General features: G+C 26.7%; 3 protein-coding genes across 3 annotated transcripts; 2 read left to right on the plus strand and 1 right to left on the minus strand.

Annotated features, from left to right (window-relative positions):
• The first annotated feature begins 17,621 nt into the window (after nucleotides 1-17,621).
• LOC105364737 (protein TSSC1) lies at nucleotides 17,622-19,495 on the plus strand. Its single transcript, XM_011502746.1, has 6 exons — nucleotides 17,622-17,745; nucleotides 17,887-18,112; nucleotides 18,190-18,404; nucleotides 18,595-18,776; nucleotides 18,936-19,229; nucleotides 19,333-19,495. The coding sequence occupies exons 1-6, from the start codon at nucleotides 17,704-17,706 to the stop codon at nucleotides 19,493-19,495; spliced, it is 1,122 nt and encodes a 373-aa protein (XP_011501048.1). The 5' UTR covers nucleotides 17,622-17,703.
• Nucleotides 19,496-19,699: 204 nt separating this feature from the next.
• l(1)G0004 (RNA-binding protein pno1) lies at nucleotides 19,700-23,206 on the minus strand. Its single transcript, XM_011502747.1, has 3 exons — nucleotides 23,102-23,206; nucleotides 20,388-20,477; nucleotides 19,700-20,274 (listed from the first exon to the last, which is right to left on the minus strand). Exons 1-3 carry the CDS (start codon nucleotides 23,201-23,203, stop codon nucleotides 19,747-19,749), a joined length of 720 nt encoding a protein of 239 aa, XP_011501049.1. The 5' UTR covers nucleotides 23,204-23,206; the 3' UTR covers nucleotides 19,700-19,746.
• A 234-nt stretch (nucleotides 23,207-23,440) lies between these two features.
• Nucleotides 23,441-25,647, plus strand: LOC105364739 (uncharacterized). The gene is made up of 2 exons (XM_011502748.1): nucleotides 23,441-23,691; nucleotides 23,853-25,647. The coding sequence occupies exon 2, from the start codon at nucleotides 23,862-23,864 to the stop codon at nucleotides 25,626-25,628; it is 1,767 nt and encodes a 588-aa protein (XP_011501050.1). The 5' UTR covers nucleotides 23,441-23,691; nucleotides 23,853-23,861; the 3' UTR covers nucleotides 25,629-25,647.
• The last annotated feature ends 1,229 nt before the right edge of the window (nucleotides 25,648-26,876 follow it).

Below are 26,876 nucleotides of genomic sequence, written 5' to 3' on the forward strand. Positions count from 1 at the left end.
ATCCATTCAAGGTGTAGTTGAAAGGGTGAGTGCATCTTCTTGAGGACTCCATTGCAATCAATTTTATGTAGTGTAATTAGCAATATAATTAACACTTCCTGTTTTCTGATGACTTGGATGGCGGTGAGGACAGCGCGTTGAATTAACTGCCATTTTTTTTTCACTGGGAAATCGCCCGCCATGCAGCGGTTCTGCAAATGAATCAGGGTTTCCGGCCGTCGCCATGCGTGACAGATGGCACAGGCAGGGGAAACCCTTCTTCCTAGTTTTCCGCCAGTTGCTTTAGGGTCCACATTGCTACTAATAGAGCAGCTGTTGTACCATGTTAAGTAGTAATAAATGGCACTTCCTTGTGGTTGTCGATCCAATGGGTTCCTTGTAGGTCATAGCTGTCCTCATAAACTTGTATCTGCAAATGGCGATGTCGATGGATCCAGATTAACGCGTCAACATTTTTTCTTCTTTTTGAAATTGGCACCAATGTGCTTGATGTCATTAAGACGATTACATTATCTCTTCAGTTGAGGGCTGTGATGACCAACAATTGCTTGGGTTGGACTCGAGTACTGTTCGTCATGTAGTGGTGTATGTTGCAATTTCTGTGGGTGGTGCACTTGTAAGTGGAGTGGGGCCCTAAACCAGTTAGACCATAGTGGTTGCTCTTCCTTGAAACGTTTTCTCTCCGTGACTGACAATGCTTAAGTCTGGTTACAGAATGCTGCTGTTGCCAATACGTGCATATGGTAGTCCCTTGGCGTCCTCGTTGGCCTTGGAAAGTCGTTGCAACAGGTGATTGGTACGTTCTCATTGATCCTTTTGTGGATGGTTGTGTCTGGGTACGGCTTTCCATTGAAGCAACTCGTTTTTTTATTTTTTGTAACGCTCTCACTCTTGTTATTATAAACGTTTTCTAATTACTCGAACTTGGGATAGGTGTTGGACTCGCCTAGTGATTTTTTCCATTGTTCTCTTGCACGCTGAGCGAGTCTGCGTTAGTTGATGGACTGTTATGCAATCCCATGAGTTGCTTTCCAGTTCTAGTTGTTGCAACCCTTTTAGTGGTCTTTGCGTCACGAATGAGGTCTTCTTGCGATTGAGCCTCATCTTCTACTCATGATGTGTTGACAAAGAGTTGATCCAGGTGGAATTGGACGTACAATCGCGAATTTTTATACCTCTCGGCTCTAGGCTCTTGGCTTTTGAATTCTTCTGTTTTCCAAATACAGGGATGATTATTGTTGATGAAGTTATAGATGAACCCTTGTTATTCTTGGTGATTGAAACGTGGCGAACTTCGTTTGGAGGTAGGAGGTTGTAAAGCTCTCGCCTCTTCGAGTAGTGCCACGTGAGGAAGCTGTGACTGCGTCGTGCTCTTAGGCACAAGCAGCTTCAGTTTACATGTTAGACTCAACCGGCATGGAATTGAAGGGGTGACGCAGACTTCTCGCGTCGCAGGACTAAAACCTCCATGGGCCCGTACTGGCTGCTGGAGATACCGTGTAACCTGGAGGAAGGAGAGTCGTAGACGATACTGATGCACTTTGTTACTTGCGAAGTTACCGATTAGGCTTTATTTGGATTCAGTTGAGGGGCCTTGTCACTTTCTTGGTGCCATGATTCATTTAAACTAGGCTTCTTCCTTATTAAATACCTTGTGAAGCTCATTTTCGTGCGCCTTGGCCTTCTTCTAAGGAGATATTTCAAATAGGACTTTGGAAGTTCTCCCCCTATCTTCTTAATTGCTATGATGCGGTTCCATTGCCCTTGAGCTTTCAACGTGAGCACGCTGGACAATCATACTGCGGTGGCGAAACCAGTCATGCGGTTTTCTGCTTCTGTGAATGAATATGAGTCTGAGAGTTCCTCTAACGTGACGTCAAGGTGAGGTGCAGCATATTTTTCTGCAAGGCTCTGTGTTACGGATTAAAAACTTGAAAGTCGAAAGTGGGAGAGGTACGAATGCGCAATTCAGTTATTTAAACAAAACACTAGCAACGAACGTTCCAGGCTATGACCTGTTGACGTCACGACCAATATCGTCATGGTAACAAACATCGGCGTTTAAGAAATAGTGCGATAATATTTAAGGGCTGCGCTTCACGCGCAGCAATTTAGTTTGCCTCAGTCTAGTAACAATTACACAATCATTACAACAAACACACTATACATTATCAATCCATCTATAGTGATCACAGTTTAACGGTATATATACATAATAATCAATCAAGTGAATAATTTAAGAAAGAAATAGTGACATTATATTCTAAAATACATTTTAAACTAAAATTAAATTAATAACGTATTAGTGTTAAGATAAAACAACAGTTAACACATAAAAATCATATTGAAGCAACTCATAGATAAGACCGACGTACAGATAGGCGCAACACAAACATCAACAATTTAATGTATGCTAAGATAGTATTTATTCATTATACAACAAAAAGGAAATACATTCATCAAAACGTAACAATATAAAAGAAACTTTATATATTTAATCTGTCATACCATTATTTATATACTTCATAATTATTAATTATTTATTATTTTTAAATTATATTTAATTATATTTAATAAAAGGAACAATAATAAACATTACAAGTAGTCTTGAATAATTGCACTGCCTCTTCCACTTGCCAGCAATACCTCTACCCAATATCTAAAGAAGGTTTTTCAGTCTGATCCCAGACACTTTGTAAAATTTGAATGCTATTAGACTGTCTTGTTATTTTCATCGTGAATTCAGTAATTAACTGTGGAGATGATGCGCTGCGAAAAGTTCCGGCCCTTGCTGATTTGGTAGCCTTGGGGGTCTTGATGCCCTTGACATCCATTGTGGCTTCTTTGATATCTTATTTATTGTTAGGAATTGACGAAGGGGGAGGTCGAAAATCTCCCGTTGAAAATCGATTGTTCGGCGATTCGTGGTGTAAGACCACGTGTTGTCTAGGATGTACTGCTTTCCACTGTGCCCGGCAGACCAGATATTTACAGGTCCGGCTCATTTCCTTGAATCTGCTATCCAGCGATGAGGCTATCCGGCTGGAAGGACCAAATGTTCGAGAATTGAGGTTTGTTTTGTGGCTCGAACTGCCAATTCAATAGTTCAGTGGATTAATCTCTCGCCGTAGCGATTAGAAGGAAAAAAACAATTAGAAGGGCTGAAAACATGGATAATGAATATTCTTGAATTATAACATTGTTTATTTTGGTTTATTAATAATTATAATATTGCAGTTTTATGGTTACTTTAAGTGAGAAAGGGAATAATTCTATTGTTGTGGTGACATGGCTTCTTCGAAGTGATGGCGATGTCGTTGATACTATGGAGATCAGTGTGAATGTTCAATGTTGAGTATATATTGATGTTGTAAAGATTAGTATGATTAGTCGACCATGCTCATCAATGAGCATGGGAAGATGGTAATGGTAATCAGTAATGCTTAGTAGGGAGAGTAAACCATACTCAAAGGGAGAAAATACTGTAGTCTCTGTGGTAGTTGTCACGTAAATCGACTGTACTCCAAAGGAGAGTGTGGGAGTATTAGAGAGCTAGTCACACGCAAGCCTTACATGTGGTAAGCCACAGTAAGCCTTCAGTACGGAAGGACTTGATAAAAGGTAGTTATAGTCGACTATTTGAGAAACTGTTGTCTGCCTTTGATAATGTAATTAAACGGATTGGAGAGGTGAATGAACGTTCTCCGGCCTGGTTGGCCTGAGAGCGTATTGCTTCATCTTTCTTGGCAGACTTTATATGAAACGTGATTCGAGCCTGGATGACTAGCATGTACAAATAATAAAAAGTATGTACCTTATGCACTACCGACAGGGCATGCTGAATGGCTGCGTAACTGGCGCACTTTATTGATTACAATGCTAATGGCGTCACTGTTAAATTACTAACTTGTTATTGCAAATTCTATTAAAAATTTCACGCATATGTCGCAAGTAATAATTGATACTGGATAGCTTAAAAATACACTGATTAATAATAACAGGTGAGTGAACGAGTGATAGAATTACAGTGAGCCATAACTGATGACTAAGTAGATGGTAAAAACACCGTGAGCACGGTGCGTGGCGCGTTGCGCTTAAATATTCGCGTAGCGGCCTGCGACGCCGGCAACAGCGCTGATGCTTGTAGCTATACCGAAAATCTTAGTGACGTAATCTTAGATTGACGATCTTAGAAGACGAAAATCTTAAAATGAAGCTCTGGAATATTCTCGAAGCATCGAAGGACACAGCCTTGGAAAGTTCTAGAAGTTTCATCAACCTTTGCTATGCAGAAATATTGTAGTATATTTGAATTTAAGACGTAGCAAAATTCCCGAATTCGCCGAATCGTGTTTACAAACATGAGCGTCCGAGCGCATATACTTTTCCCAATTTAAATTCTTGAAAACTGTTCTAATTCCCGAACAATAGATATATAAAAATATTTCAATTACCACATACTTGCTTCTATCTCTCGTCTAGTATTGTGTGAGCTATTCAAAATTATTCAAAGTAATATTATGCACTTACCTATTAATACTATTTACAAAAGAAGAATGATATTAATTTTCTGCAGGTACCTCAAAGACATGAATTAATCGCAATTCAAATGAGTCTAAATGCTTCGAATTTATCTTCTCTCAAAAAATCTAATTAATATATTTTTAGACTAAAAAAAAATGTTTTAAATTCGAGTAATAATCCTTTACACTATATAATATTCTAATGTTTCGCATATAATAATTCAAGTACATAATGCAATCATTTATCTCTCGTTGTCAGTGTTATTGTTGTTATCGACATTGCTTAGAAACTAATGACTTTAAAGAATAGAAGGACAGTCGATCACCACTTAATGCTATTTTATTTTCATAAGGATGGATATATGAATAGATTATGAACTACAATCTTTGATTGGAGATTACTAAAGGTTCACATCATTTTCTGATATTATGATTTTGTGGTTGAGAATCATAATGAAAATTTGATTATTACTGTAAACGTATTTGTTCAATGATCCAAATTTAAGAGCAAGTACTAATTTACGTAAATATGGATCTTCAGTCTCAAACATCAAGTTTGTTGTGAATGATACACCCCTGGTAAGATTTATCTTTTTCCATAATACACCATATTATAATAAATGTATAAAGATGCTACAGTATAATAATGCTGTAATCAGAAATGCTAAAGCAATCGAAATAGTTTTTCAGACTTGAAATTTTATTATTTTACATATATTCTTATTATAGATAATTTTAGTAGTTATAATTCATGTGAATTAATATTAATTTTAGAACCACGTTTAAAAATTGATATATGTCATAATAAAAATATGAATCGTTAAATATTATGACCCATTTTTTATCAAATACAAAAACTTTTTTAATAAATTATAATAAAATAATTCTATATCTAAAATAATAATTCGCATGTAATATTTCTTTCTAATTCTGTTTCTATTCCATAATAAATTTATTTATAATTTGTCTACATTTTCAGTCTCAGTTGAAAAACTAAAAACTATTTCTGTAAAATTTCATTTATATATTTTAATATTTAATATATACGTTGAAAATAAGAAATACTGTTGAATATCTAATATTAAAATCGTTTATCTGTCTTTATATTCTTAGATACAATAGATATTTTAAAAAATCGTAATTTTTTTATTATTATTTCTCTAAATATTTTTCTAAACTAACTAAAATTTTCCAAACATGTCATTTTCTTATTACCTAAGCTAAAAGTTTTGTTCTACATATTTACGAACTATTCATTTGTAAATAATTTGTTTTTTATGTAATTCCTATAACTTAATACTCGAACACTAAATTTTTTAATTATAAGGTGTATATTCAACTTCCTATATCATTATTAATATTTGAAAATTTTTAATTTCTCCGTTGTTATTATTTTGATCACATGGGATGTAATTTTATAAATTTTAATTTTTTCGTTTGAATTTGTTACTATAATTGTTTACATTTAAAAGATTTCATATTTATATTCATAAATAAAATTATAAGTACTATTACTAATTTAGTTAGGTTTAGAATTTTTTTCTATTTTTCATCTTTCAATCGTTTCACAATAATATATATTTCAATAGACTATTTAAAAATCGAAATGTACATTTTTAATGTTATATGTATTTAAGTTATATTTATCTCGTTTAGAATGCTTCTTATATCATCGAAATATTTTAATTAGTTGGTATTTCAAAACTCTATTAATTAAATCAATCATTATAAATTTTAATCAATAATTGGTACTCTCAATGGAATTTTACAATTTTATAATTATAATTCAATTTTTGTAAATAACATTGTATGTACTGTTTTTATTACTCTTTATTTTTTTGCCATATTTTACAATAAATTATATAATAGTTTGCTTTTAATTATGCATCTGTATGTAATCCCTTCTTTTTCTACATAAGCTTGCAATGAGTCATATGTAAGGTATAATCTGATGTAATTAAATATAACTTATATTGGGATTAATTAATATATTCTAAATCTTTTATCATTAAATTACTTTTTTTTAAATTGTATAATTATTCAGATTTACATGTATATTAGTTACTTGATATATTACTTTCTAAATCTCTGGTTTCTTGGCTTTCAAACTCTTTAAATATGATCAATTTATCAACTTATGAATCAATATATATCAAACATATGAATCAAATTTCAAGCAACTATGGAATCAAATATTATATCATAAAAATATTATATTATAAAAAAATTATTATTTGAATTTTTTAATATAAATAAAAAACTAAAAATTATGTTTTTTAGGTTGTAAATAATAATAGTAATATTTTTTATATAAATGAAATGTGTATCCTTTACGAAGATAAAGTAGTCTATTACTCGAAAATTTTTTTATTTCATTATAAATATAATTGTTCAATAAAATAATATTTAAAACTCTTCAACTCTTATTTCAATAATAAAAACTTTCTTTTGATTATTTGTGCTATTTTGATTTTTTACAATATTACATATTTATAAATTGTAATTGTTTTATTATATTCAAATTTGATTTATTTGATTTAAGCAGTTCCTAATAAAAACTTATTTACTAGTGATGGTCAATAAGATTAGCATGTCTCGTAAAATAATAAAAATAATAAAAGTTAATGTAAAATAAGATAAAAGTATTTATATAAAACTTTTTCTGCTTTTAAATAATAAGTTGAGATTGTACATGGTAAACATATATTAATTTTTTATTATTATTTATTTATTTATATAATTTATATTTATTTATTTATAATTAATTTATTATTAATATTCGGAGAAAATAAATATTCAGATATCGTCTGCTTTGCTTTGAATAAAACCATATTGTCAAGCTATGAACAGAAACTTTAATTCAGGGATTCGGATAAAAATCTTTTTGATTCCACATACACTTTCAATGGAGTGTGATTTAACTTTATTTAAAATTGAGATGTTTCTAAAGAAAATTTCAATTTTCACTAATTGAGCAACGTATAAAATATTATAAAAAGCTTTGAGGAACTTTAGCTCACGTATTTGAAAAGGCCTATCTTTATTCAATACCGACGCTCGTATATTATGTATGCAAAAATGCTCGTTATATACGTATTTATATATACACGGATACTCGTATATTTTATACGTATATTATATAATTATTTAGAAAAAAATGTAAAAAAAGTCTTTAATAAATAATATTGAATTATGTTGTTCATACGTACATAGGTGTTATCTTTTTGAATCTTCGATTCGATAATCTCCGAATGTAGTATCGCATTAATTGCTCCAACCGCGGAAATTTCAAAAATTTAACTCAAACATTCAAAAATAATAGAAAACAAAATTTAAATGTTTCAAAAAATTCCTGTAAAATTCACGATGAAAATCATTAAAATATTTATTTCGTTATTGATGTTTAATAATTTAACTTTAATTATACAATTATTTGAAATTTATCTTAAAAAGTGATTTGTTTTGTTTATTCTATTTTTTTATAAGATAAACATAATAATAATTATTAATTAGAATACATTTTAATTTTTTTATAGATTAAACATAATAACAATTATTATTTAGAATACATTTGTATTCTGAACATTTGTTGAACATTTGTTCAAAATAGTTAAAAAAAATTTAATAAAAACAAGTCACATTATAATACCATATTAAATCACTAAAAATAAATGTATACTTGGATACCACTAATTTTTATATGCAATGTATATAAATATTGATTGAAATTTTTTTTATAAAATACGTAAATAAAGTTATTTATCAGAACAATATTCAATGACAATTATAAAATTGTCAAATATTGCAAATAATTATTATAATAATATCTATAATTTTACGTATTAAAAAATATTATGCATTATTTCATTTTAATATTTAGAAATTCATTTGCTAAATAAAAAATTACAAGTGGAAAGCTAGATATGCGATGGCAAATAGTTAATAATTTATTTTAAAATTCAAGTTTCCATCTTCAATATTTTTTATACTTGTATGTTTTCAATATTAATACTGTATCAAACAAATGAAAAGGTAGAAATCTCGTAACATAAAAAACTGCACAATATCAAATAAGAAACATTTGAAATAACAACAATAATAATAAATCATTTTAGTAAATATTCAAGTCCACTAATAAAGATATCGTAGTATATATTATATAAGCAAAAATCACTTTTAATATTCAATAGATTTAATCAATAATAATTATTAAAATATTAAAATTAGTTTAGAGATCTAAGTATAATATAAAAAATATTGGTATTTTAATTGAAATTTGGTGAATAATGCAATTTCATTAATTTTGTAATTACATGCATTAATCCATTAATTTTTAAAAAATAAATCTAACAATATTTCATACAAAATAGTAATAATATTATTAAAATTTTATAAGCAATTTATTTTATGATGAATTTCAGAATAATTTAATAAAAGAAAAATGCAATTGTAAATAAGCACAAATGGGATGAATACTATGAAAGCGCTTTTTAAGTAATTACATGACTTATTGTTTGCTACGAAATCTGATAAATCCAAAATATAATACAATCGCTTGAATATTTCCAAATAAAACCATGAAGAATTAAAAGCATTTAATAAGATAGTGAATTAAAGCAATATATGTTGCTTAAAAAAAAATTTAATTTTAGTAATTTTCTACTTAATGGCGTATAATAATACTATAATAATAGAATTACTATTTATTTAATTATATTATTTAATTAATTAATTAATTAATATTTAATTATTTAACTATAATAATTAAAATAAAAGAATACAATAATACAATAATAATAATACACTCGTAATGTATAAATCTTAGATATACTGGTGAATAATCAGTAATTTTCCTTTTTTAACAATTTTACTACAAATTATTTATAGCAATTAATCAATAGTAATAGTAAATAATATTAAATAATTAATATTATAATATTAACATAAAAGCTAAATTTATGGTATGTTTACCACACATATACATAATGATGAAAATCTACAGTGATTACTAATAAAATTAATAAATTATGGGAATAGTATGGATAATCCTTATGAAAAAGATTTCTTTCTGTTACGGATAGAAACAGTTGAAAGCGGAATAGAAACTGGGAGAGGTATAAGCGCGCGAACATTTGTTTTGTAAACACTGGCCGACGAACTACAAAAATGCTTCTATACCGAAACTCGAATATACGACTATAATTCCGAAAAGTAATAACAATGCCCTATTATCGTCACGACAAATATCGGCATAGCAACAGCCACCGATGCGTTACCGGCGCCGCAAGTTCATACGAGAATATTTAAGGAGCTGCACGTGCCGCGATTACTTCTTGCTAGTACCAATCACGTACCCTCCACGTCGGGATTGCTAACCAACCTTGCCATCGCCATTGGGAGGCCATGGCAAGCATCAAACAACCTAAGGAATTAATAGCGACGTCACAACTATACCGGCACCCACGCCTACGTAAGCAACGCACCACGCTCGTTCCTTACTACTACAACTGCATCGGCACCCACGCCTACGTAAGCAACGCACCACGCTCGTTCCTTACTACTACAACTGCATCGGCACCCACGCCTACGTAAGCAACGCACCACGCACATTCTTTACTACTGCACTACATCATCTCTCACACCTACCGACGCAACACGAAGTCCTCCCCACTACACAGGCATAGAGGCATTCAAACTACACCGGCGACAAGAGCAGTATCGTCCGATTCCCCCCTCCAGTGCGCGTCCACCACCATAGCGACTCATCTTGCAAGGAGAAGGGATCGCGCCCCACTCTACCGAGAAAGCACACACTCTCATCATCACGTAACCAACATACGAAATCTCATTATTTATTCACTTACACCTTCATTCATACACCTTACAATCATTGACTATTTATTATATTTATTATATTTAATAAAAGGAAAGACAATAAACATTAAAGGCAGTATTGAATAATTGCATTGCCCCTTCCACTTGACAGCAACACCACCACCCACCATCATAAGGAGGTTTTAAGTCTGATCCCAGACACTTTCGTTCTTGAATTTGTTTATATATATTAAAAAAATTTAGTTATTTTTGTTAATCATATTTAAAATACTTTGTATTATAATACAGTAAGGAATAAAAGAATTAGCAATAGTTAATTTAGCAATAATTTGTCAATAATTATTCTTGAAACAAACTTGATTCTTATAATAAGAAGATTAAGAAGAATAAATTATATTATGCATTATAATAAACTAAAAACTATTCTGATAGGAATTTCAGTTCTAGAATATAAATTGATGATTGTTTCTTAAAATTCATAATAAAAAATATAAATACATAGCAAATTTATTATGCATCATAAACATAATTTTAGATAAATTTAAAATAATTTAATTTTAAAATAAGTTATAAATATTGAAACAGTTTATTATAACAATGATTTTATATTATAATTGATGATAAATTTTTAAGCATATTTCACATTTAATTCCATGAAAAACTAAAATTATTTTTTCATTCTATTATGGATATATATATATATATATATATACATATAAAAATATTAAAATAATTATATATGTAAAAATATATTAAAAATTTTATATGAATTTAAACGATTTAAAAATATTATATACTCTAAAAAATAATACAACGAAATTTTAAGATAATAAATCAATAAATTTTAAACATTATGGAAAAAAATACATTATTCATGTAGAAGATTATATCTGGTATATATTTAAATTCGGTAAAAACCTTTAATTTTTGAAAGTATATCTTAGAAATATTGTATTCGTACAAATATCAGGCATTAATTTACCTATTTTTATTCGATGCTCTTAAAGTCATGGCGAATAAAATATAATGCAACAAAAATTATGAAGAAGCTTGGAAAAAAAGAGGACGGTGCTTCGATTATGGCTAGTGGTTCGTTTTCATGTGTGAGCGTGGCAACAAAACCAGATACGAAGCAAAAGGTGGAGCTTGGAAAAATATGTGAATGTCATGAAGGACAAGTGCCACTGCAGAAAAACCGGATTATTTTTAATACTTCTTCATTTTATCTCGTAAAAAAACTTCATTGGGGTCCGTCTGCTAAGAAAAAATATGATAACGAGTAATTATAATTATTGAAATTACAGGAATAAACAAAAAATTATATTTTGCAATTAGAAAACATATCCTATAAATGTAATTTTCTAAGAACGTAATTATTCATTGCATTAAAGAAAAATCTCATAGAAACATAAGATATATTCAAGTTCTTGTTATTTATTAGAAATATGATTGTATTGCAATTCTTGATTATTGATTTGACTCAAAGATATTTATTTTAAAAAATTTGTTAACAAAAATTTCTTTCAAGTAAAAAAAATATCTTAAAAATAATATATTTATTGATAAATTAATCATAAATAATAGTTACATATTAAAAGAAAAAACCTATTTTTCAACTTATATTTTATTTTTATAAAGTTAATCGCATAAATATGCTACAGATTTTTCAGTTCTTAGTATTATTAATTTCAGTATTATTAATAGTATTAACTAGCTAAAAACTTTACATTACAAGAATTACATTTCATTCTATAATTGTTTTTGAAATTTAATAAAAATATAATGAAAAATTTATTGTTTTATTTAATTGGAAAATAATTGAAACAATTTTCTAAAACACGTTTTCGTTTAGTGTTTGTATTAAAGCATATTTTTTTATTTAACTTTTAAAAATCTGTTTAAGTTTTCTTATACATTATTTAGTAAATGGTACTAACTTATTCTTGAATACATATTATTATTGGTAAATAAAAATATAATCATATATCATCATCCTGAAATGCATTTTATTTCTTCATGCTTAACAAGCGTACTTTTTTATAAAATGTCTTTCTTAATTTTTCTTCTATATATTGAAATTTACACATTTTACACATTTTTCTTTCCAATGAAATGCAATTACTATTTCCATATTATTTTTAAAAACTTATTTTTATCGGTAAATCACTCTTAACTTAACAACTTGATAAAAAATTAAGTAAAGAAATTTCGTTAATATTATATATTTCCATATGCAAAATTTGATGAAATTAGTTAATTATTGTGTTTACCAATTAATAAAAGTAGCATTAATGATTTAATATTAAATTCAAATTTTTCAAAAATTATTCAAATGAACTATTCAAATTAGGAAATTATAGTGCATATATTGATGGGCAATTTTTAAAACTTCACTATTTCTGAAAGAATTGTAAAATATTTTCTTGGTATATACAAGTTTTAAGACATACTAACTAAATTAAGGTACATATTCATTTAATTTTTAATAAAATAATTTTACAAATTCTCAAATCAGAATATTCTCTATTCTTTTAAATAAGGCATTTCCATGAGACAAATATTTTAATATTTTTGAACCAAGAACAGTAAATATTGACAAATTTGCCTTTAAAATATGAGTGCACTTTCAATTTTCTAAAAAATACGATTAATCTAACTCACATATGGAATTTTTATATTTTTTATATTTTACTTATACTATATTTTCTACTACATTATATCTATAATACAATTTCAGACATAAAGCATATGTATATATTTATTTTAAGGTTTTAAATATTCTAGATATATACATATACGTATAAAGTAAGTTTTCACTTATACATTTCTACTTTTTTTTATCAAAAATTAATTTTGTGTAAATAATATTGAAATCAATATTAAAATAACTAATAAATTAGAAAATTACATTTGATACGTACTCTCATCTATTTAACTTTAATTAGTAATTAAAATATTAAAGATTAAATATTACATACTTTTTTACTTTATTGGTCTGAAAAGGTATAATGAAGTATAAAGTGAAACTGATATAACAAAGAATATTAATTAAAAATATAAGTGTGAACTTTCTGGAAATAAATAAATGCACAACCACACAAATGTATTGATGGAATTTATCAATATTTAAAATATGTAATTTATTATTAAACTCGTATGAATTTTCTGCATTCTAAATACCGATCAAAAAAATTTAATATTCTGTGTAAGAATATTTAATTTATAATTTATTTTTTATTGCATATGTTTACCTAAAATATTAAGGTCCTTTACATGCACTTCTAATAGAAGTTCTAATAAAGCTATAATTTATTTATAATTAATTTATAATTATTTATAAAAAATTTATAATTGATCATTAGTTATTGTAGTACGTATTTCTCAAATTTAAAAGGTTAAATGTTTTAAAGGTCCGTTTTTTATATTTGTTAACGAAAGCAAATAATAAATAAAATATTGAATGCCCTCATATATATAACATTCGTTATATAATAAGTTATAACATTATTGTCAAACATTTAATAATTTATATTTAATAACCAGTTTAAATACCAAATGTGATTCAATATATGAATAAAGTCGGGCGAAATATTTCATATTTAACTGTTAACTGTTAAATATGTGATGATGCGGAATTCAGTTTTAATAATGCCATAATTAACATATCGTAAGTATCAACGAAATATACTTCATTTAAACACGTAGTTGTTCCGTACGTATAATCTGTTTCGAAAAGCTATTAATGCATCGCCTTTCCCCTCATATTTAAATGTTTAAGAGGTTCAAGAGCATATTTAAACGCTGTTTCAGGTCTGGGTATAGAAACTGCGTTCAATCAGTATATATTTTCTTTCAGTAAAAAACGTTCCGTCATCGTAAAATGGGATAAATAAGTAAAAAATAATAAATAAATCAGACCCGAACCTTACACTCGCATTTTGTGCCCAGTATTACAACGTTGGTATATGTGACGATGTTCGCTTCCCGCATTGGTGGGTAGCGTGGATAAACAAGAGCAAAATCCAAACTAAAAAACGCAGTAGTAAGCGCACTCTTTTGCAAAAAAAAGAAGCAGCGAAGGTGAACAGAGTAAAGCAAAAGAACGTCCAGTTGCTCGGATGTACTAATGCAATCGAAAACGAGTAAACGAGTGCAACGCAGGGCTTGACGAAATTCCTCAACAAAACAGTGATCACTGGGAGTCGTCGCAAATGCCCGACGTATCTCTGGAAATTTATATCCCTTATGGTATAAAGTACTTACCACCTCGCTGTTGCTTCGAGAGCGCAGCTGTCGTATGAGCTTACGAGGTCGGGTACCCGTCGTTACGGAGCTCTTCTCCTGGAGTTGAAATAAACCAGAGTCGAGGAGATGGGAGATTAAGGACAAAATACACACAAAAGTACATTCACGATTCTTACACGCCGTATTTTCACGGCTACGTGCGACTGATCGACTGTAATCCACGATCTTTCGTTCACGAACGAGTGTTTGCGGTTGGCGAGTAAAAAAAGGTGGGCTGCGACTAAAAAGGAAGCGAAAACTTTCGTCGGAGAAAGCCAAGAACGTCGACTCGTGACGTTTGTCGATGCGCACCGATATCGTGTGGCACGGACAAATCCCCTCCCTTTTAACCAACAACTTGAACAACGATACTCACGTTGTCGGTAGTAGACCGAACACCGCACCGCTCAGCCATCGACATCATTTGTTTAGTTGAGCCGAACCCGCGGCTCCTCTTTCCACTGTCGTCGAGTCACGAGCTATACCAGCCACAACGAATTGCAAGTATCGCCACTACATCAGTAAGAAAGATGAACATAAGCTCCCTCTTATGAAAAATCGCGAAAGCGCGAGCCGAGTCCTCAGTCGATCCGAGTCGCTGACAGGGAGTTTTGATGTTGCGCGGCATCACTGAAAAAATTAATACGATAATTATGGATAAATATTGCCGAATGATGAACGTGCTTTATAAGTTTCAAATGAAGAATATATTCTGGCGAGTGAGAAACCAATTGAGTCCCGAGTCCTAAGCTCTTGAATTCAATTTGAGCTTGGATACGCCAAAGAAAATTATATGAAAATACGAAATCAGACTTACTAATACTTTGTATTAATATGCGAAAATATAAAATAATTTCCATTTAAATCAGCTTAATTATTATATCTATAAGCAACAAATGGAAAACGTTACTTACTCTCAAATGAGAATTCAAAAGTAAACATTCCAATATTATTTAACAACAATGATTACTAATAATACTAAATAATGTATCAAAAATCTTAACGGAAAGAATTATATTTAATGAAATAGTAATATTAATAAGAAGCCTGTCATATTAATTAATCGAATAAAAACATTAACACAGCTTAAATCTTTACAAGTGAGTCGTGGTAATGAATAAGTATGAAATTCAAGCCTTCTAATTATATATAAAATGGTTATGAAATACATTGTAAAATGTCTGATCAATATTAATGACACGAATGAGTTTATCTTATCGATAAGCATTTTAATAACATTTTTTTCTTACAGTAGTTATAGTTTGATTTATATGTATGTAAAATAATGAAATTATATGCAAAACTTCTTGCAATAAAAAAATACATCCCTAAAATAAGGAGTCAAAAATCATACAGCATTATGTGATACGTTCATTTAAGTATTATATAATTTAATAAGATCTTTCATTTTTATTTATTTGATTTTATATCAGTTGTGTATATTTCTGCTTGTTTATGCATCCACTTTTATAGTAACACTCATATTTGATTAAATTATTTTTAAATATGTTAATTAAAATTGTATATGCATTAAATATTTTTTTTTAACAACTTAAAATAAACTATTATTTTTAATTATTTAACAATATACTGTCAAAATATATTTAAAAATAAGTTTTTGAAACATAAAGTTGTATTATATTGAAATTTTTAATGAATTTAAATACAATAAATACTCGCGTAAAAATATCTTATAATTAAATTATCAGTATTTTGGATTTTTACTAATATAATTATTTAAAATTTTTACTTTAAGTATTTGGATATTCATGAGAGATAGATAAAACTTTACATTACAAAATAAAAACTATAAATTAATAATTACAAAAACATTATCATTTCCTGAGAACATTTATATTTTGCAACAAAAAGATTTAATAATGATTTAATTATTTAATACTTAAAAATTCAATATTATGTTTCCAAAATTTTTTTTTTAATTATCATATTATCCGAATCATATTAACTATTTGTCTATAAATAATAAATAATATTGTAAAATGAGTGACAAGCATCTTAAATGAAACGTAGCATAAGTTAAATATAAGCAATTGAAAGAAATGAAATTTTTATATTTTTAAATGAGAGACAGGAGGAAGATAAGGACAAAATTTATACAAAACGTGGAGATTTTTTATATTTGCAATTTTCCTATATATATATATATATATATATATATATATAGTAGAATATAATAAAACTATTAATGTTTTATAATTTTAAAAATAGGGTAATTATGCGAGTAATTAAAATTAAATAAATTGTATAAGAAATAACTAAATTAAAATTTTATTCATAATTTCTTAATGTGTTACATATATCAATTCTTCTTGAATTGCATTTCTCAATTAAAAAAAAAAGTAAGTACGTAATGAATGTAGTAGACATCGTTTTCTTCATATTTTATATTATATTTGTATCTATAAACCTTATAATATATAAGGCATCAAATAATTTAATTACTTATCAAATTCAATAACAAAAGCGAAGCATAAACATATATGACAAAATTCATTTCCATGACCATCGTGACTTATTATTCATTCATGGTCGTATAATTTCAATTTGATAAACATGGTTATATACCTCATATAATTATTAAATAAATATAGTGTTATATATTTGAAAGGAATAATATTTTTAATTTTATTAGAAACAAAAAATTACATGACACATTTTATTTGTAAAATGTAACTCGTTAACAATATAGATTACCGGAATTTTTTTATGAAAGCAAATTTTTAATTTAGAATTTAGTCCCTAAGTTTAGATTCAATTTGCATTGAGTTTTATTGTAATTTAATCGCAATTAGTTTTAAAATAGCAAATGATAAAAACGAATCATTTTAATACGTTATTGCGCAGAATCGAGTGACCCTCCCACGCGTATTAAATAATAAGTGATATATAACGTCTTTTTATGACGGTTTAAGATATGAAAATATTGTGTCTATGGTTTTATAAAAAAAAAATAAATATTTTTTTTGTAAACATGCACATGTGATCATATTTACATAGTAAAATAGTTTAATCACTTATTTTTATTAGAAAGTAAAATAAAATGGAAAAAGATATTCCTGTTATTTATGGCTTGGAATTTCAGGTATTTTCGTAATGAATTATAATTGTACATAATACTATATGTACTTAAATTAAAAATAATTTATTTTATAAATATGCAAATTTGTTGTCAAATTATTATTAAATACTTTCTTTTAGTTATAAAATGTACATGAATTTTCAGGCTCGAGCTCTTTCAGCACAGATAGCAGAATTAGATACTGTTAGATTTTTTGTTGGGACACAATCACTAAAACTTAATAATAATCAGGTACATTTAGTTGAACTAAATGAAGAAACTGGTAATTTAAAAACCCAAATATTTCAACATCCAATTGGAGAAATTTGGTCAATACAAGCTTCACCTACTGATCCAGATAAATTTATAACCTGTTACAATACATTAACAAGTGAATTTTAATTTTATAATTACGAAATTATTAATACATTTTATTTTTCTTTATCTAAGATGTATTTGTTTTGAAAGATGAAGGTATATGTCAAATGAAAGGAGCTATATGGAAACTATTTATATCCCAAGAAATGAATGATATTATTCCACTTGAAAAACTGGCTGACATAGATACTACATCTTATGGTAATGATCTTAAAAATATTGCCTACCATCCAATTGACAATAAAAAAGCTGTATCAGTTGTAGACAATAATTTTGTTTTATGGGACTTAAGTTATAAGCCACAGGTATCTTAAATATATGTATTATAAAATTTACTTAATTATGTACTCATTTACGAATGTACCTACGTACAATTTACGAATATTACCTATGTACAAATTTTATAAATTTATTATATATTTATGTTGTATCAATAAATAAAATTTTCTTTAATAAATCAATGCATAAAATTTTATACTCATTTTAAAACATTAGGTTGTTACTGTAGGAACACTTGTAGGTAAAGGACAACCAAGATTTACAAGTGGTAAATGGAATCCACATAATACTTGTAATCAATTTGTTACACTGAATGAGAACAATGTTCAAGGTTGGGATTTTAGGGATCCTAAAGAACCTGCATGGTCTATAATATCAGCACATTCACAAATAATTAGGTATATCTAAATATAAACGATAATATCAATTACAAGTATTAAATAATTTATAATCTAGTAGAAAATTCTAATAATAAAATAGTAATGGTAAAATAAATATTTATTTATCAGTACAATAAATAATGTATATCATTGAATATTCATTAATATATCTTTTAGGGATTTAGATTTTAATACAAATCGCCAGTATTATTTAGCAACATGTGGTGATGATGGTTATATGAAATTTTGGGATATTCGAAATCTGTCTGAACCAGTAATGTCAAAAATAGAACATTCTCATTGGGTTTGGTCTATCAGAATAAATCATTTTCATGATCAATTAGTTTTAACGTCAAGCAGTGATTCAAGAGTTATTTTGTCTAGTATTGCTTCAATTTCCTCTGAACCCTTTGGTCATACAATTCCTTTAGAAGAAAATGTATCAATTTCAGAAACTTGCACTAAAGAAAGGTACGTTTCATAACTCATCAATTAATAAACTTTAATATAAATTTTACTTAGATGAAACATTTTTAAGAGTAAAGAAAATTGAATTTTCATCTTTCACTGGCAGATTAGAAGATGGAATAATAGGTAAATATGAAGAACATGAAGATAGCGTTTATGCTGTTGAATGGTCATCAGCTGATCCTTGGACATTTGCATCATTGAGTTATGATGGTCGATTAGTTTTAAACAAAGTGCCCCGAAAATATAAATACCAGATCTTGTTATAAATTATTAATATAAAAATTATTTTCTAGCTTTTAAATGAGCTTTAATTTATAAGTTGCCGTTAACTATAAATTTGTAATCAAAACATTTGATAAATAAACATCAATGTATATAATATTTTAAAAATTTATATATTAAAATATGTTAAAAATACAGTTTTTCATTATAATAAACAGATATTTTATTTTCATTAATTAATATGCAATTTCTTGTGTAACATTGGTTTTTTTACAATTAGATAAATAGTTTTATATTAAAATCGTTGAGCAATTTTACCTGCCATATTTCGTAATTGTCCATAAACTTTAGAAGGTGGACTTCCAAGAATTAAATTACATATGGATCTTCTTGCTAATTGTATATTTTGAAATGAACCAAGAATGTGTATTTTTACATCTGCTAGAATAATTCTAGTTTTTGTGACATTTTCAATTGTAAATTTTGTTCTTCCACCCTTTCCTGCTAAACGACCAATAGCTCTTGCTAAATGATCCCCTTTTAAAGGTTTTACATCTTGTATTTCAAAAGTTTCGATAAATAAATCATCCAAACGTAGTAATGCTAGTGCATCTTCAACTTCAAAACCATAAATAAATGCTTTCACAAAATCTGCACCTTTTTGAAGATTTGCTATGTCTGTAGTTTCTGGTGCTGTTTTCAATTCAATATTTCTTGTTTTTAAATTGAAACGAATTTGTAACTGAAGATGCTCAACAACCGGTGTAAAAATTTTCATCCAGTTTTCTTTTAATGGTGTATATCTATGAGCTGGCACCGAAATCTAACAGATAAATTCAGAACATCATGGATTATATTAAATACAAATTTCATTAATAAAACTTTTTTTATTGAAGCTTATTATAATTATTAATTATTTATGGATATGTTACTAACTCTTCGAATTTCATTTCCTTGAACAAACTTTATTCTTTTGAATGGAGATTTATTCTGAATTTGACCTTTAATATCATGTACTGTATCAACCTGAAATTAAAAATAAATTATAAATTACAAATATTTTTAAAATATAAAAATTGACAATACATTCTTTTAAAATCAAATCAAATTTTCAAACTATTTTTTTAAAGTTCTAACATATATTATTATAGTAATTATTGTTGTTGATAAGTATAATTTACAGAATTTATCAATTATTTATAAACATAACCTTATCAATTCATACCTCCATTTGAATTTCATTTTCATGCTTTCTTTTGCAATTTTTATTTTCCGAAGAAGACTCCATAATTTTATTATTTTTTATTTCCTTGTTAACCATTTTTATGTACTAATAATAATGAAGAATACGTTTTTAATTATTATTAAGTCGTCCTTAAATGCAATATTCGAAACACATGTTTGAAATCAAGTTTAATTAATCTGAAACCGCGTAATTCAAATTATCAATGATGACAATTGTTAATTAATTAAGAGACGTATTAAGTTATTAAATAAAAATTATATATACAACTATAAAGCCTTATGAGTTCATTATATTGTAAATATAATTATATGTGAAAATCGATTCTAATAAATAAGTAAACAGTTGATTTTTAAAAATGAAATATGAGCTAAGACATATTTCCCTAAACATAATAAATATCAATATTATATTTGTTTATGTAAGATAAATAATTAATAGAAAAAATACAATAATTATATAAATAATTAAATTAATGAAGAAAGTAAATAAATAAATGTGTTAAAATAAAGAAAAGCTAGAATTGATTGATAAACTATATTCATATCTTATTATTTTAATTTGCTAAAATTAGGATTTATTTAAATATATTTATTTATTAAATATACTAAGTGTCATGTTGCCAATTTACGATTGACAATTTAATAATAGAGAAGACTAAATAAATTAATTAATAAATTCGAAATTAAAGTAATTCAATTTACAAAATTACTGTAATAAAAAAATTAAATTAATCTTTAACCAAAAATGTTGAAATAGCTTAAGAAAATATATATAAAAAATATATTTATAACTATAGAAATCCATTGTTGTTTAAGTTATATATATGCAAAGTATTATATAATTTATATTTAAAAAATGTAATAATTTAATTAAATATAACATTTCAATTTATAGCTTAAAAATGAAAATATAAATTATACATTAAGTTTTTATATAATATATATATAAACTTTGACTACAATATTTAATGTAATTGAATATTTTCAAATGATAACTGCTTGAAATGCAATATAATAAACAATATTTCATTATAAAATTGATAATAATAATATAATATAATATTTTTAATAAAAATAAGAACATTGCAAATTTATAGTACAATGACATATGAAAAAATTCATAAAATTGTGATTTTTGAGGTTGACATCACATCCATAAAATAATTACATTTTTGAGTTCATAAAGTAGTTATCGAACATAATCAAATACATTTAGTATTGCAGAGATTGACAATTTTTATTTTATATTATAAAACTCATATAACTCTCATTTATTACTTATATGGTACTTATATGATTATTCATTATAATTTAAACATTATATATGATGTAAAAATTTTCGATAATTTTTTCTATAAATTAATTTGCAACATTAAGAGAAGATATTCATATGATTGTTTAAATTAAATCTGATTTAGTGTGTTATATTAAATTGTATATAAAAATACGAAGCTTTTGAGAAATTATGTTTTTATGCATCGATTTATTCAATTGCTCTCATCATAAATGAGCTTTATATCAATATTGAATGTTATGTATAGGTGTTGAATATTAGTATTTATTTTAGTGATAATATTATTTTCTGCAATTGTCATTGTATGTTAATCTTGGAAGATTGCTTGTATTTTTTCAAACAGTTTTATAAACTTTTTATATAATAATTAAGTTTTTCATTTTTCTAATAAATTCATGAAATTTCAGAAAGTTAGGCTTATACACATTTTAGACTCAAATAAACTGTATGATATAGCTTATCTCCTTTTACGGTTTTTCTTATGGCGTGGAAATTAAAAATATATTTCGAGAAATAATGTTAACGATCTTGAACGGCTGAACGTATCTAAATAGTCTATGAGACATCGGAAGCATATTTAAGAATATATTAATTGCATTACTGAAGAAAATGCACAATTTATGAATCATTAAATATTCATATATATTGATTACGCTAAATAAATGATACAATAATTCGATAATTAGAAAGAAATTACCGATATTTTTTGTTTTGTTTTTTTTTTTTTTTTGTTAAGAAAGATAAAGTATTTCAAGGATAACAATCAATGGTAGTTTTTATAAATAGTACAAATTTGGAAGTCCTACAATCTAATGAAAATTTTACAAATATTTGAAAATCAACTTATATCTGATTTTATTATTCCTTTATACCGTCAGACTTGTGAAATACGGATTATTATAAAACATGGTTAGTGATCTTTTTCATAATGTTAAGGTTAACGTATAATAGCTTGCATTGATAACAGTAGAAGTAATAAAATATAATGAATATGAACTATAAACAGTTGACTTGTATTTGATAATTCATCTTACCTCATTTTTCCTACTTTTATCAAAGCAAGCGCGCGTATATCTAATAAAAAATTTTTATTACTGCGCATGTGACTGACTATGCACTGATCCTGTTTATCCATACTTTTGTATTGGTAGACGTATAACTTTGGAGCTGAACTTTGCAATGTATTTTTAAAGCTCAAATATTTTATGCGCATGTACACAGCATACATGAATTATCTGGCATAATTTGAAATTTAATTTTTGTTAGTAGAAGATTATTTTCACATACTAATGAAAATCAGGAATTATTTGTAGCATACTGAAATATACATAGAACAATAGTTAATTTAAATGGAGATATGAGAATTGAGAATAATATTTAGCCTTTCTGAATCTAAAGTTAAATTCCTTGGTTCGATTCCAATTGTTCCAATGAAGTTTTATATATATATATTTTACGGCGCGGAGACGTAGAGTGCGTAATGTCTACGCACGCCATTGAGCATTATACACCAATTTACATTAGTTAAAAGCACAATTCCAAGAGTAAATTTTTCGAAAAAAGTAATTTTCAAAGTTATCTAAATGTTAGCTTTGTAACATTTGACATACCACGAAAATTAAAAATAATTTTTCAAAGTTTGCATATTCATACATTTATTGTGATCACAATTCTAACAAATTTACATCGGTTGAAATAGAGGTAAAGTACGCATAAGATTTATACTACAAGTAGAAAATAATTTTAAAGCTGGAAATTTTAAAAAGTGTTTATACCTCTAACAAAATATTACGGTTTGAACAATTAATGCTAACGTTGGGGATTATACATTATATTATGAATCATTTTTTGTTTCATTTTAGCGTGAGAAAATGGCGCCAACGAATAAGAAAAAAGGGGTTAAAGGTCCACCGGGTAGGCCAAAGCATGAAGTTTGGACTCTCGGTTTTCGCAGAGTTTTGAAGCATTGCGAAAAGACTCATCGAACAATTCCCGCTGCATTTTGCGTGATATGCAACAGTGTTTTATGCAATACAGCTTCTAAACGTTTGACAGCACACAGAAGAATTTGTAATATTGATCAGGCTAATCATTCAGAATTAATTGAAAAAAATGATTCAGATCCAAAAATAAAAGAAGTTACGAAAATTTTGACGACTGATAATTCTGCAACAATTACTTTTGTTGATATGGATGATACGGCTCAATTTGTAAATGAACAATCAACATCAGAAGATTTAGCAAAGACTGAATATACTTTTTTAGATAGTACAACCGAAACTTATGATGAATTTAAATTACAAACTGGAACTTGCAATGATTATAAGCTTGATACAGTTCTAACAAAATTTTTTATTGGCTGCAATATACCCTTTTCTGTCGCAGATTCTTCATATTTTAAAAAACTATGCCTTGCATTAAATCCAACTTGTAAAATTATATCGAGTGAGCAACTTTCAGGTTCTTTACTTGACAACGTTTATTCAAAATTTCATAAAGATGTAAAAGTCAGTCAAACATCAGTTTTACTTATTGATGGTTGGAAAAATGAAAGTACAAATACAAAAAATGTTACAGTTATGATAAGAACTGAAACAAGTGAAACAATATTTCTTGATAATTATGAATTATCAAACAATAAAGATATTGTTCAAGAATTAACTGATATTGCTAAAATGTCTATTATGGAAGCTTATGAACAATTCAAAACAGAAGTATATGCTATAATTATGGGCAATAGTTGGAGTTTAATTAAGATGGATGCAGTGAGCGAAGTCTGGCAATTCCCTTGCAATTCATATGTAATAAAAATTCTGACTAAAGAGTATATATCACAAGATTTTATGAATACTGTATGTAAAATTTTGAAGCAGTTAAATGTCATATTTAAAGATGATGATTTAGAAAATAAAATAAGTAGTGAAATGCGGTGGATTAACACTAAGTGTATTTTAGAATATTGTATTGCTAATATTGGAACAATTCAAACAATACTTTCTTCTGAAAATTTGATTAAATTATCTAAAGATTATAAATGTTTATTTTTTGATGAAGAATTTATACATAAAATTGAAAGTTATATTAATTTTCTTGATTCAATTAATGAACTAACTATAGTGTGTCAAACGCCTAAATCAAATATTGCAGATACAGCAGAACAGTGGCTGTGCCTTCAGTTACCTGATGATGATTCAGAAACTGCAGAAAAATTATTAGCACGACGCGATAGTGTATTAAAGATTCAATGTCTTGTAGCAAATTATTTGCATCCAGTATATAGAGGTAGAAAATTATCGGATAATCAAATGAATAAAGTTGAAGAATTTCTTCTTAATGAACTTGATTCTGATGGACTTAATAGCTTGCAATCCTATGTGAATGGTGACAGTATTTTTAGAGTTTTAAATCAGAAAGATGGATTATCATCTCAAACATATTGGAGTCTTGCTAGAAGAACTCATAATGATTTGGCCACATTAGCTTTAAAACTTTTAACAATACCAGCATCTATTACTTCTAATTTTTCACAAATTTTCAATACTATAAAAAATACTTCCCTAAAACCTGATAAGCTAAGGAAATTATTTGCTGTGTATTATCATTTAAAAGAAAAGGAGGAAAAATTAGAAGTAGAATAAATAAAAATAAAAGATTATAATCACAAAAATTTATATTAATAGTTAAATATATAAATTTTATTAAGAGTACGCAAATTATGTTATGCTCTAGATTTATTAATTTTACATTTAAAGTGTATACTTTTTGTATAGATTATTATATGTAAATTTATGATTTATATATTCAGTTATAGATATTATGAAAGTAATGTGTGGTAGCAATTATATTTTAAAAATAATTGTATATAACACATTTCAAGAGTTTGAATGGGGTTATTGCATCATTTTAAAATTTATTTTTTATAATAGATTACTTATAGAATTTTTCCTTTACATTCATTCATGTAGATCCGACTTTTAATCAGAAATTAAAATTAATTAAAGTGTAAAATGGTATATACTTAACCCACATCTAAATGATAATCTTTATTCCAAATTTGTTCTAAAAAGTAAATATGTTATCTAAAATAATTTAATGTGTATCATAGTTAATTAAAAATTAATTAAAACTTTAAATAATTCTATGACCTTATTTAAACTCTTAAGGTTTCTTATATACCTTGTATACGATTCCATTTATATTATAATAGTTTACAAATGTATATAAATACTATTATAAGAATGCATTGTAATAATATGACGAATAAAATAATTTTTTTTAATAATTGTATATTAATAAAATGATTCATTATGTAAGATTTATTTATGATACATAATAAATACAAAAGAAATGTTAGAAATGAATTTTTTATTCATTTGAATATTATCAAATTTGATAGAATTTATATATCGCTCTGTATAAATATAAGCAATTGTAATTTATATTTTGTAATATAATTGTGAAATTTGCATTAAACATGTAAAACTATTTTATGGAAAAATTTAATTCATCATTGATTCTTTCATGCTTTAAAATATAATTTTTTAAATAATGACAATGAGTACGCAGTTTTTGTAAATATCGTCCAGTAATTTAATTTCTCACAAAGTAATTTATAATAATTTTTCTTCAAATAAACCATAATGATTGAAACGTGATTTTTCTTATTTAATAGTGACAATTCTTGGGCATATATACAAAGTTTAAAAATAGAATTATAATAAATTATGTATTTGCTTGTGTTATCATTCAAATTCAAAATTCAAAAATGTGTCCCAATTGAAATCTTTGATTATGTAACTGGTGTTATTGCTAATAACGAGAATATATTATGTGCATAGTGTTAAATAAATATTGTTTAATCAGATTATTTAAAATCTTCATGTCCA

The sequence above is a fragment of the Ceratosolen solmsi genome, unplaced genomic scaffold (assembly GCF_000503995.2).
Source record: "Ceratosolen solmsi marchali unplaced genomic scaffold, CerSol_1.0 scaffold15, whole genome shotgun sequence".
Taxonomy (NCBI): domain Eukaryota; kingdom Metazoa; phylum Arthropoda; class Insecta; order Hymenoptera; family Agaonidae; genus Ceratosolen; species Ceratosolen solmsi.